Source organism: Myotis myotis, unplaced genomic scaffold (genome assembly GCF_014108235.1).
Source record: "Myotis myotis isolate mMyoMyo1 unplaced genomic scaffold, mMyoMyo1.p scaffold_m19_p_20, whole genome shotgun sequence".
Lineage (NCBI taxonomy): Eukaryota > Metazoa > Chordata > Mammalia > Chiroptera > Vespertilionidae > Myotis > Myotis myotis.
The window spans coordinates 16479658-16493538 of NW_023416325.1; the positions used below are offsets into that span (position 1 = coordinate 16479658).

General features: G+C 46.5%; 1 protein-coding gene across 19 annotated transcripts in view; it reads right to left on the reverse strand.

The window, feature by feature from the left end:
* HECTD4 (HECT domain E3 ubiquitin protein ligase 4) overlaps positions 1-13881 on the reverse strand; it is a 150186-nt gene that overhangs the window by 29819 nt on the left and 106486 nt on the right. For all 19 annotated transcript variants that reach the window (XR_004974769.1, XM_036353386.1, XM_036353385.1 and 16 more), the window contains 7 exons: positions 13045-13124; positions 10796-10959; positions 9871-10108; positions 9012-9148; positions 8458-8584; positions 1879-2016; positions 138-274 (listed from right to left, as the gene is read on the reverse strand). Coding sequence is in view for 18 of the 19 variants with exons in the window: in XM_036353386.1 (XP_036209279.1) it covers positions 138-274; positions 1879-2016; positions 8458-8584; positions 9012-9148; positions 9871-10108; positions 10796-10959; positions 13045-13124 (1021 nt within the window). In the remaining variant the exon portion in view is untranslated. The remainder of the gene's footprint in view (positions 1-137; positions 275-1878; positions 2017-8457; positions 8585-9011; positions 9149-9870; positions 10109-10795; positions 10960-13044; positions 13125-13881) is intronic.

A 13881-nucleotide genomic window follows, 5' to 3' on the forward strand; every position in this document is an offset into this window, starting at 1 on the left:
TCTCAGCAAGGCCATCTGGCATGACAGCACTTAGTTTGGTATCTTCACCCCTAACTTGAAGAGGAATCCATCCCTCTTTAAGGGACCTGGAGTCTGAGCATGAAAGTCTCAGTGTCTAGAAAAGGTTGTGTACTCACCGAATCCACATCTAAGACTACTCCATGAAGCCCAAAGGTTTTCAGCATCCCTCGGATGGCAAATTTTGGCAGAGCAGTTCCAACAGCACTGCTGGCTACATTATTGCTGTCCGGAGAGCGGGTTACTACCGTGAGACCTGAAGAGGGTAGAGAGAGAAGTTTTTTTCAGGAGCAAGTACCATCATCACCTTGGGAGCCTCTCTGTTAGGGTCAATGCTATCTCTATAGCATTGAACAGTACCCTCAGTTTAGCTGTAGCCAAAAAAGGAACACAGCTTGGTCTGGAAGATAATACAACAAAGTGTTGTAAGAATTCTCATAATTCAACAAAACAAAGAAGCCAATTAAAAATGGGCAAAGGTTTTGAATAAAAATTTCTCCCAAAAGAAATGAAAAGATATTCAACATAATTAGTCACTAGGGAAATGCTAGTCAAAGCCACTTCACACCCATTGGGGTGGCTATAATATAAAAGCCAGACAATAGTAAGTGTTGGCAAGGATCTAGAGAAATTAGAACCTTCATACATTGTTTGTGGAAATGTAAAATGGTGCAATCGTTTTGGAAAATAATCTGGCATTTCCTCAAAAAGTTAAACATAGCCCTGGCTGAAAATCCTCTCTGAACTCAATAAAGAAATATACTTTTTTTTTTTTAAAGTTAAACATAAAGCTACCATGTGACCCAGCAATTCCACTCCTACATATAGAAATGAAAATACATATTCACATACAAATCTGTATACAAATGTTCATAGCCAAAAGGTAGAAACAACCCAAATGCCCATCATCTGATGAATAAACAAAATGAGATATTATTCATACAACGAATATTATTTTGTCATAAAAAGGAATGAAGTACCAACATGTGCTACAACATGGTTGAAACTTGAAACATTATGTTGTATGAGAGGCCAGACTCAAAAGACCACATGTTGTATGATTCAATTTACAGTATATGAACTTTCCAGAACAGGAAAATCTACAGAGACAGAAAGTAGATTAATAATTGCCAGAGTCTAAGGGAGAGAGGAATGGGGAGGAGTTAGGGTACAAAATTCCTTTTTGGGAGATGAAGATGTTCTTGAATTAGTGGTAATGGTTTGATGATTGTTCAACTTTGTGAATACACTAAGAACTGCTAAATTGTATGCTTTAAAAGGGTAAACTTTATGGTATGTGAATTAGGTCTCAAATCAAAAGAAAAAGAAAAGTAAATATATATGCCTGCTCCTGCCCATGATGTTCGAATAGTTTTATGAAGGTCTAATGAGTGGTTTTAAATTCTCTTTTTTGTGCTTTTTCATATTTTCATTTCCTCGTGTCATAGATTTTTAATCAAAAGTTTATACTCATTCTATGAAAATTCTAAAAAGCACAATACAACCACATATTCCTGGTTTATTAGCTCAGCAGCCACGACTAAGCCTGAGAGGCCTATGTGGAACCCTCCACCTCCCCCCGCGTCCCCACTCCTCTCTCTGTACCACTGCCCTGTCTCACCCTGCTCATGCTAGTGAGCCCTGAGCATGTGCGAGAGGCCACCAGAGGCCAGAGAGGTGTCTCTTGTGCCCCACCAGGAACTTTAGGGCCTTACATGGGAGAGCCAGGAAGAGGTTATGTCACTCAGAGCAAGGAGAGTCAACCTAGGAGACCCAGCAGATGCTTGGCTCATGCTTGGGAAAACTCAACTTCTCATTTCATAGGACGTTTCATAGGTGAAGTAAGAAAGAAAGCAAAACCTTTTCGAACTTTATCAATTGTGAACTTGTTCGCTTCATCTTTAATGTCTTCAATGGTGGGAAGGTAAAGGTCTCTTGGGATGCCACCATTCTCCTCGTAGAGGAACTCAACCGTCTGTCGGGCAATGTCCACCATACCTAAAAAATAGAACAATACTGATAACTCCCCAGAGAGCATGTGATCTTCAGGCAATCATGACACTGACTTATTTCTAGAATGAAACAATAAGAGAATCTTTCAAATAATATTGGTGGTGCCCTAGCCTGTTTTGCTCAGTGGATAGAGCGTCGGCCTGCGGATTTGATTCTGATCAAGGGCAACTGCCGGGGTTGCAGGCTCCATCCCCAGGGGAGGCATGCAGGAGGCAGCTGATCAATGATTTTCTCATCATTCATGCTTCTATCTCTCTCTCCCTTCCTCTCTGAAATCAATAAAAATATATTAAAACAGCCCTATCCGGCTTGGCTCAGTGGATAGAGCGTCAGCCTGTGGACTGAAGGGTTCCAGGTTTGATTCCGGCCAAGGGCACATGCCTGGGCTGCAGGCTCGATCCCCAGTAGGGAGCGTGCAGGAGGCAGCTGATCAATGATTCTCTCTCATCACTGATGTTTCTATCTCTCTCTCCTTCTCCCTTCCTCTCTGAAACCAATAAAGAAATATTATATATATATACTGTATATATATGTTTTATATATTATAAATATTATACATATATGTATATATATTATATATGTTATATGTTATATATTATATATGTGTGTATGTATACATATACATGTATATATATGTGTGTGTATGTGTGTGTGTGTGTGTGTATATATATATATATATATATGTATATGTGTTTTCCCAAGCATGAGCATGAGCCAAGCAGACAAACAAAACAAAACACACAAACAAAACAAAACAAAACAAAACAAACAAAAATAAAACCACTGTTGGTGGGAATATGTTGCCTTTTGGGGAAGGTAATTATGAACAGTCTACCAAATTGAAAGTATTTAATGCCTTACTTTCAGGAATCTCTCTAATATCTCCCACAAAAACACACACACTAGTGTGCAAAGAACACTCTGTGCAGCATTGCTTATAAAGAAACAATGCAAATAACAAAAATATTCATGAACACAGCATGGTTAAAAGTGATACGTCATTATGCAGTCATTTCACTTTAGTTAAGTCAAAAGAACAAACTAGGACAAATGGAGAATAAGAAGAAAGTAAGGGTAATGTTTTTTTCCCCTCATACATTTTTGTATGAATTTGTTTTGTGTGTTTTTTTAAAATACATTTTTATTGATTTAAGAGAGGAAGGGGGAGGGAGAGAGAGATACATCAATGATGAGACAGAATCACTGACTGGCCTCCTGCATGCACCACACTGAGGATTGAGCCTGCAACCCAGGTATGTGCCCTGACTGGGAATCAAAAAATGACCTCCTGGTTCATAGGTCAATGCTCAACCACTGAGCCATGCTGGTTGGGCGTGAGTTTGATTTTTACTACAATAACACGTGTTGCTTAGGGAAGAGAGACAGAGAGCTACATAACTTCTATCCAGTACTGGAATCTGCTCTGTTCTTCCTTCCCTGGGGAGGACATATCATTATGTTCAATAGCACAGCCACTACCCTCCTATATAATAAAAGGCTAATATGCAAATCAACTGAACAGCAAAATGACCAGTCACTATGACAAGCACTGACCACTAGGGGGCAGACGCTCAACTCGGGAGCTTCCCCCTGGTGGTCAGTGCGCTCCCTCAGGGGGAGCGCCACTCAGCCAGAAGCCAGGCTCACGGCTGGTGAGCACAGCAGCGGTGGCTGGAGCCTCTCCTGCTTCTGTGGCAGTGCTAAGCCGTTAGTTAGACATCCACTGAGGATTCCCAGACTGCGAAAGGGCGCAGGCCGGGCTGAGGGACCCCCCTCCAAGTGCACAAATGTTGTGCACCGGGTTTCTAATCCTATCTAATAAAAGAGAAACATGGTAATTAGCATATGACCGCTACCCTTCCCATTGGCTAATTGGGGCGATATGCAAATTAACTGCCAGCCAAGATGGCGGCCGACAGCCAGGCAGCTTAAAGCAAACATTAGGCTTGCTTGCTTCAGTGACGGAGGACTCCAACGTTCCCTGCCTGCCGCTGCTGGCCTCTGAGCTGCAACTCTAAGCAACTATGTAACAAATATAGAAGCTAAACAAAACCCCAGAAACCCCCTTTCTGTCAGCGGGGCTTCAGCCAGCAGGATCGCAACATTGTTTCAAATACAGAAGGTAAACAAAGGCCAGAAACCTGCTTTCAGCAGCGGAGGCCTCAGAGCTGGAGCCAGAGCTAAAGCTGGCCCAGAATAAAAAAAAAAAGAAAAAAAGGAGCGGTTGGGAGCTTCAGTCACCCGCCAGCCTGAAAACAGCCCTCAGCCCCTCACCCAGACTGGCCAGGCAACCCAGTGGGGACCCCCACCCTGAAGGGTGTGTGACCAGCTGCAAACAGCCATCAGCCCCTTACCCAGGCTGGCCAGGCACCCCAGTGGGGACCCCTGCCCTGAAGGGTGTGTGACCAGCTGCAAACAGCCATCAGCCCCTCACCCAGGCTGGCCAGGAACCCCAGTGGGGACCCCCACCCTGAAGGGTGTGTGACCAGCTGCAAACAGCCATCAGCCCCTCACCCAGGCTGGCCAGGCACCCCAGTGGGGACCCCCACCCTGAAGGGTGTGTGACCAGCTGCAAACAGCCATCAGCCCCTCACCCAGGCAGGCCAGGGACCCCAGTGGGGACCCCCACCCTGATCCGAGACACCCTTCAGGGCAAACCAGCCGGCCCCAACCCATGCACCAGGCCTCTATCCTATATAGTAAAAGGGTAATATACCTCCCAGCACCGGGATCAGCGGAGCCGCGAGGCCTCCCAGCACCGGCATCAGCGTGACAGGGGGCAGCGCCCAAACCCCCTGATTGCCCTGCGGCTGTGTGTGTGACAGGGAGTGGGGCCACAACCTCCCTTCCGCCCTGTTCTGTTCGTGACAGGGGAAGGCGCCCCAACCCCCTGATCAGCCCTGCTCTGTACCTGATAGGGGGGAGCTCCCCAACCCCCTGATCGCCCTGCAGCTCTGTGTGTGACAGGGTACGGTGCCCCAAACCCCTGATCGGCCCTGCTCTGTGTGTGACAGGGTCCGGCGCCCCAACCCCTTGATCAGCCCTGCTCTGTGTGTGACAGGGTGCGGCGCCCCAACCCCCGCCCGCCCCCACCCATGGGCCTTGCTCTGTGTGTGACGGGGTAGAGCCATAACCTGCCCATCGGCCCTGCCCTGAGTGTGACAGTGGCGGTGCCCCAACCCCCTGATCGGCCCTGCTCTGTGGGTGACAGAGGGCGACGCCCCAACCGCCCCCCACGGACCCTGCTCTGTGTGTGATGGGGTAGAGCCATAACCTCCCCATCAGCCCTGCTGTGTGACAGGGGGCGGTGCCCCAACTACCCTATAGGCCCTACTCTGTGAGTGACAGGGGGGAGCTCCCCAACCCCCTGATCGGCCCTGCTGTGTGTGTGACGGGGGGAGCTCCCCAACCCCCTGATCAACCGTGCTCTGTGCGTGACAGGGTATGGAGCCCCAACCCCCCTGATGGGCTCTGCTCTGTGCGTGACAGGGGGTGGCGCCGCAACCTGCCCATCGACCCTGCCTTGAGTGTGACAGGGGGCGGTGCCCCAACCCCCCAATCGGCCCTACCCTGAGCGTGACTGAGGGTGGCATCGCAACCTCCCGATCCGCCCTGCTCTGTGCATGACAGGGGCGGTGCCCCAACTCCCCAATCGGCCCTGCTCTGAGCCTGACCAGGGGCTGCACCTAGGGATTGGGCCTGCCCTCTGCCACCCGGGAGCAGGCCTAAGCCAGCAGGTCGTTATCTCCCGAGGTGTCCCAGGCTGGGAGAGGGCACAGGCCGGGCTGAAGGAACCCCTTTTTCCCCCCGAGTGCACAAAAATTTGTGCACCGGGCCTCTAGTATATAATAAAAGCCTAATATGCTAAGTGTCCAGTCAGCTATTCAACCAATCAAAGCATAATATGCTAATGATATGCTAAGGCTGCTCAACTGCTCACTATTATGTGCACTGGCCACCAGGGGGCAGATGCTCCAACTGGTAGGTTAGCTTGCTGCTGGGGTCCAGCCAATCAGGACTGAGCGAGATGGGCTGGACATGCCCTGGAGCCCTCCCACAGTCCCTCCCCAGCTGGCCAATCTACTGCATCCCTCCCCGGCCCCAATTGTACACCAGTGGGGTCCCTTGGCCTGGCTTACGCCCTCTCGTAATCCAGGACCCCTTGGGGGATGTTGGAGAGCCAGTTTCGGCCAATCCCGCAGGCCAGGTGGAGGGACCCCACTGGTGCATGAGTTCGTGCACTGGGCCTCTAGTTAATTAATAAACCAAGTAAATAAATGACCAGAGCCCTGAAGACAATCACACTGTAGGGAGGACAGGGATGGGGACAGAGGTATCCCTTTGCTGTAGCCGCCTTAGCTCCCACACTGCTGGAGAGGTTGTGGGTGAAAGAGTGGGTGCTGACAGCATCTGCTTTTAAATAAGCCTTATCGCCATCACACGTATCTACCATTCCCTTACTTGTTGGCCTTGCTATAATGAAAAGTTGCGGCATTTTCTGAGCACACTTTAGAAGGATGCTTAGAGAAAGACGTATCAGACAGAATAAACAAGAAATGGGCCTAATATTAGAAGATTATGGAAAAATAACCTTTGTCACATTTTCCAAAGGAATAGAAGGTAGGAGAAAAAAGACTCTGCTGTCTACCAAACAGGAATCCGGGGACTGGGGAGAAGGCCAAATGAAACGACAACAACAAGGAGATGATTTCATTAACCTCCCATGGGTTCACCCTCTTAGAGGTGGTCTTTTGGGCACCATGAGCCATCTCCCTATCCTCCCCATCCTCCTTCGGATTTTTGCCACTGCTATATTGACGGCTGTTGTATTTGGAAGGTAAATGTTTTAAGTTTAAATTAATATAGTTCAGCTGGTTGGCCATGTCATACAGATGGATCCCAGGAGAATGCTTGAGCAAGATGTATAAGGGCCCAGAGGCACTTTGGGTGAGTCACAAGGCCAGGAGTCACTGGTCTGGCTCTGGTCCAGCAGCCGCCCTTGGATAATCACATTTTCTGCCGTGCTGTCTGTACTTTCCTTCTGCACTGGGAGCAGAGGAGGAGAAGGCACATTTGGCTACAGACATTTGTCCAGGAACAAGTGGTAAAAAAAAATTTAAAAAGATCCTGTACATACTGTAAAGTCTCCCCTTTTCTCCTCTCTCCCCAAACAGTAAGAAGCACCAGGCTTCCTGAACACACTGCTTCATTTTTCTAAACTTAACCCTGCGGTTGCCCAATTAGCTCCAGGTCTCAGCTTAAATAAACCCTGTGTTGGTAGAGGAGCCATGCTGGACTGGGCTGCCCTCCACACCTATGCTGTGGCTTCCTGTTCTGTCCTCACAACAATGCAGTTGTTTCATTACTATGTCACAAGATGCATGAATATTCTCACAGGTTATGTCTAAATAAGATCATTCCACTGTCATGGTCTAAGCTTTGGGGTAGAAACATGGAAACACACACACACACACACACACACACAAACACACGCGCGCGCGCGCGCACAAACACTCTTTCTCTCTGATAAGTCCTGGCACCAATGGAAAAAGGAATTGCTCATCTATCACTGGGACTCAGGGACTGAGCATAGAAGTTCCAAGAAAAATACAAGTCTTTTCGTGGCTTTTCTTTTTATTTGGTCCTAATCTCAGGACAAAAGAGGAGAAAGATTGCTAACGTGGGGACAATAACTAAACTTTTTATTCCATCTCGGCCACAATGACGACAGAAAACCAAACCAATGTTCCACAGGAGGACAGTGATGCCTGATGGGAAAAGGCATTTTTGCATCTCAAAAAGCATGTGTTTCACAAAATGAGGAAAAGTAGTTAAGATTCAGTAATGATCCATTGTCTGGGGTCACACCCTGTATCATTCTTTGCTGGAGAAGTTGTAGCCAGGGGGAGAAAAATATCTTACCATCATGAATCACTGTGACATATAGAACTTTATTAATGGAATACTTACTATGTGCTAGGCACTGTTTTTAGGAACTTTATCTGTACAACTCACTTCTTTCTCATATACATGTGAGGTGGTTATTATTATTGACTCCATTTTAAAGATAAGGAAAGTTCAGAAAGGTTAAGTAACCTTCCCAAGGTCACACATCTGGTAAATAGCACAGCTGTGACTTCAGAGCCCAAGCTATTGCCATCAGGGCAGGCAGCTTCCTGGTATAACCATGCCACTTCACCTCAGTAGTCCATAAACTGAAAAACACCGAGTTAAAATGACAAGGAGAGAAAACCCTGGCAATGAAAGTCAGGGCCACAGAGCTCAGTAAAGGTACAGATAGGAGACACTGTTAGGTCCAGCCCACATTTAGATGAACCCTCTTTCCTGATTTACATCCTGAGTGTCACCTAAACACATCTCTTCAAATCAAGAAGTGAACGCCATAGGGGAGCGTAAAGCACTGACCGAGTTGCAGAGCACCCTTGATCTGGTCCAGGCCCGACTTCCGCTCTGCTTCATTGCGGAAGCGTCTTCGGATAGTAGGGAACACCTTGGTCTCCCACGCTTTCACCAGCAGGGCATAGTGGTCCTCCTGGAGGAAGGCAAACTCATGATCAGAGAGAATGCTTCATGCAGTCATCAGTCCTGCTCTCACTTACAGCGCTCACCCCCCCACAGGCGAGTCACGGAAACACACTGTGTGAACCACAACTCACTATACCTCAGATGCCAGGGGAGGCAACAGCTAGACTTCCTTCTCTCTAAAGCCAACTTTACTGCTGGATTATTATCAAATACTTCATTTCTCTAACATCTCTAGGTCAGTATTGGGCAAAAGAGCCCAATAGGTATTGCTATTGATGTGTAGTTTAGAAAAACAAACACTGCAAAGGCACTGATGAAACCCAATGACATCATTCAAAGTGTAACAGTTCCAGTCTTGTATGTTCAGATCAAAATCATTCCTCATGGCTTGTCCTGGGCACTAGCGAGCTAAGTGGATGCTGCAGGTCTCTTACCTGTGGGATGTCATCATCGTCATCGTCATCACTTTCATCATCTGCAATGGGAGGCGGGTGGGGGTCTGGGCCAGAGGTGATGAAATTCTCATAGCTGAGCTCTACTTTGTAATGGCAGGACGTGTCACTGTCATATTCTGTAACAAAGCACAATGGCAGTGAGTTCTAGGCAAGAGCAGGCTGGAAACCATGCACTTCTCACCGTGGACAAACCGGATTCTCTGAATGTATGTGATAGAAAGACTCATAGTATTTGTAGGGATTTTCAAGTGCAGTGCCAAGAAATAACTAATTATTTATAATTACCCTGAGTCCTGCAATAGGTTTAGTGGGTATAATTCAACTCAGGGAAGAATCTGAAAAGTTCATCATCATAAAAATTAAACAGATACTTAAGGCAGTTTGTAAACCAGTATCCTAAGGGCCTAATATGACTTGCAGACATCTTTAGTTCAGAAAGCTCAGTTTTATTCAGTTTGATTATGAAAATTTTCAAATAATAGAAAGCTTCCACAATCAGCTTTTTATTCTTTGATGACCTCAGATTTAAAACAATTCAAAGAAATTATAAACATTTTAAAATTAGATTTCATAAAAAATTCTGGGGTTTTTATCTCATAAAAATGGACAATCTTGCAGGCTTGCACTTTCACTGAGTGATGGCAAGTTTCCTATATATGGGGGGTGGGGGGGGGGGCGAGTTCTACTTTAAAGTCTGCCTTGCTTCCTCCTTATCCCCATTTCCTTTCATTGGGCCAGTTACCCCATTCCCACAGGTACCAGAACGAGCCCAAGTTAAATTGACTAACAGCATTTGCATCCCCAGAATGCAGTGGGGCCCTGGGAGGAGCTGGCTTACGCTGCTGAGGGGTGGCCACAGCGGCAATCCTGCACGGTGGCCCATGAGTGCCTGGGTCTGATGCAACACTGGTGCCAGCATCGTTGTCACTGTCAGATGCCATGGCAAAGGGCAGGGCCTCGAAGTTAGCACTGATCTCCTCTGCCAGGTCAGTGCACAGGTCAGCAGCATTGCGGTGGGCCTGCCCTTCGGCATAGGCGAATGGGCGGGAGCCAAAGTTAGCTCGAGTCTTGGTGTTCTGGAAAGGAAAGCAAATAAAGGACTTAAAAGGACTTAGGCTTATTTATTTATTTTTAACACCGTGAGGTGTTAAATACAGGGTAAGGTTAAATACGTTAGTGAGGTGACCCTCACTAAATGTCAAACCATAAGAATGGCCCCAGCTATGGGACAGCACGTAAAGCTAGGCCAAGGGGCTGGTATAACTGTGTACACTGGCACTAAAGCTCTGAGGAAGCCAGCCCTGCCTACCCTCACCTTGCACTCTCACGCTCTTTGCTACATACAGTGACCTCTCTTGTTTCTAACACGTTCCCTTCTACTTGATGCCATTGCATATGCTGTTCCCTTTACCTGAAACATACTTTCTTCCAATTTTGCCCAGTAAGACCAGTAAATATTCTAGACCTGGCTCAAACATCACTTCTCCAGGGTAATGGAGACACGATCGGGTTTGCTTGGCATTGCTTTCATAAAGTCTACAATTTGCAAGTGCACTGTGATGATCAGTCTATGTGGCAGCTTGCCTGGTGGCCATGGGTGCCCAGATTAGACATTCTTTCTGGACATGCCTGTGAGGGAGTTTCCAGATGAGATTCCCATTTGAATCTGTGGACTGGGTAAAGTAGATTTTCCCCTCCAATGTGGTTGAGCATCATCCAAATTACTAGCAGAATTTGTTTTCCTTCCCAACAAGATAACCTACCTTTTTCTGAATGTGAACCACAGGCCACATGCCACCAGAGACATCCTCGAGATAAGGCGAGAGGCGCTGCCCACAGTATGTGAAGTACACCCGGCCCTTGGCTGGCTGCCCCGGAGGAGGTGGAGTCCCCTCTGTTCTCTCCCAGCCAATTCCTGCCACATCACCTGCGGCAGAGAACAGGAAGGAAGCATGTTTCCCCCTCTTACTATTATAAAAAAACTTCCCAATTGCAACCAGTGTGACAAGGCCACGTATCAGTGACTATCTTTGTTTTACTTATTTATGCCATTGGTTACATGTGAAAAATACATGATGCTTCATGCAGTCATCAGTCCTGCTCTCACTTACAGCGCTCACCCCCTCACAGGCCAGTCATGGAAGCACACAGTGTGGACCACAACTCACTATACCTCAGATGCCAGGGGAGGCAACAGCTAGACTTCCTTCTCTCTAAAGCCAACTTTACTGCTGGATTATTATCAAATACTTCATTTCTCTAACATCTCTAGGTCAGTATTGGGCAAAGAGCAGAAACAAAGTTACTGCAGAAATAAACAATTTTAAAAAGGAAATTTTTAGAAGAAGAAAAACACCTAGTGTCTGAGTTAAGTTAGCTACCACAATTACACATTAAATTTGGCCTTTTCCTGGCAGCCAAGACAAAAATGGAAAACAGCAGGTGGGTTTTTTAAATGGAGGAATATAAGTTTTTTTTCTTTTTATATGTGGAAAATTACTTATGGCATAAAGGTAAAAAGGTAATTTCTTAATAAATTTATAGAAGATTTAAGAGATGATCTTAAAATAATTTAAAACTCAACCCACAATGTAACATAAAGGTACACCATTAAAGCGCCCCTTACTTATATGTATTTAAGGCATTTTTGCAGGAAGCTAAGATAATAGAAGCCCTGTTGTTTTCTCATGAGGTGACTGGATACTGGGATAGAACTTAGAGACCCAAGACTAGCGTGTCCACTACATCCGCACTCCCACTTCCAGAGAAACTGCTAGCACAGGAGCTTTCTAACTAATCCATTGTTGCAAACTCTCCAATAAGTGCTTGAAGTTCTGTGATTCTATTTTTCATCACAGGGCATCATATGTTTTAGACACACTAGGACTGGCTTTCCAGTGGTCAGGGAATAGTCAGTTTTATCAGAGATGATGCTAGGATGTCCTGTCTGAAAATACGTAGCCAACATGTTTGGCTGCTTCTAATGTGAGGAGAACACCTTTATTTTCTTCCTGCTGGAGCAGGTAGGACTGATCACAATTCATCTACTACACAGATAATTACTTACATGGAGGTAAAAAAAAAAGGGGGGGGGGAGATTGGTTTTTAATTGAATTGACTATGTGACTGAAACATCTGGGCATAATATTTGTTAAAACTGGACCAGATGTTCAGGCTACCAAGAGCAAAGTCTACATTTCCTGTATAATACATTTCACAAATGCCTCATGGCTAATGGTGGAGTTCTCCTTTAAAACACACACACATGCGCACACACAATAGCCCAAGTGACCCTTATGACCAAAATGACCAGAATGACTAGTCGACCAGTTACTATGATGCTATGATCCCCTGCGGGGATCAGGCCTAAACCGGCTGTCGGACATCCTCCGAGGGGTCCCAGATTGTGCAAGGGCACAGGTCAGGTTGAGGAGACCTCCCCCTCCCTGCACGAATCTGTGCACTGGGCCTCTAGTGTGTGTGTGTGTGTGTGTGTGTGTGTGTGTATTTTTTATTGATTTCAGTCAATAAAAGAGAGAGAAATAGAAACATCAATGATGACAGAGAATCACTGATTGGTTGCCTCCTGCACACCGCACATTGGGGATTGAGCCTGCAACCCAGACATGTGCTCTGACTAGGAATCGAACTGTGACCTCCTGGTTCATAGGTCAACGCTCAACCACCAAGCCATGCCAACTGGGAAAGTTCTCTTTTTCTGAAGCTATTTATCTGCTCATTAATAACAAGCTGGTGAAAGTCCAAACTTCAGACAGAAGTGAAATCTCAGAATTTTCTCATGATGGAGGAACAAAAGTAAATGTGGCTCCTAAGTTACCAAATGGAGGCTCTAGATGATAGTGGCCTATAAAATGACAGGGTTGGTGTACACTAGAGAACAACAATGACAAGTATTTCATTTTCACTAAAAGACAAATTGACTGTTTCCAGTTGCTAAGTTTATTTAACTTCAACCTACAGAGGGTGGGAAAAAAGCTCCTGCTGCACTCACCGGGAGAGAGAGTCACGTCTAAGCGAACGCTCTTCCACTGCAATAAACTGGAGCCATTGTAGTGCACAGCCCGGCCGTTGCTGTGGAAAAACAAGGGGAGTCAGAGACAAGGCTCACCTGCCAACACGGGGGCGGGAAGTAGCAAGCAGGTGGAGGGTTCAGTGGCATGAGAGTAATTAGTAGAGAAATCCTAGGAGCCATTCTCTTTCCCTCAACATGAACATATTTCCAACCAGTATTTTATACATTATGGAGGTTAGAGATTAAAATGATATTACTTTAGTTTAAAGCACCCAACCCACTACTTTTTTTTTTAATTGATTTTTTACAGAGAAGAAAGGAGAGGGATAGAGTTAGAAACATCAATGAGAGAGAAACATCGATCAGCTGCCTCCTGCACGCCCCCTACTGGGGATGTACCCGCAACAAAGGTACATGCTCTTGACCAGAATTGAACCCAGGACCCCTCAGTCCGCAGGCCGATGCTCTATCTCAGCCGTGGGCAAACTACGGCCCGCGGGATCCGGCCCGTTTGAAATGAATAAAACTAAAAAAAAAAAAAAAAAAAAAAAAAGACCGTACCCTTTTATGTAATGACTAGAGGCCCGGTGCACAAAATTTGTGCACTCGGGGGGAAGGGGGGGGTCCCTCAGCCCGGCCTCTGCCCTCTCGCAGTCTGGGACCCCTCGGGAGATAACGACCTGCTGGCTTAGGCCTGCTCCCGGGTGGCAGAGGGCAGGCCCAATCCCTAGGTGCAGCCCCTGGTCAGGCTCAGAGCAGGGCCGATTGGGGAGTTGGGGCACCGCCCCTGTCATGCACAGAGCAGGGCGGATCGGG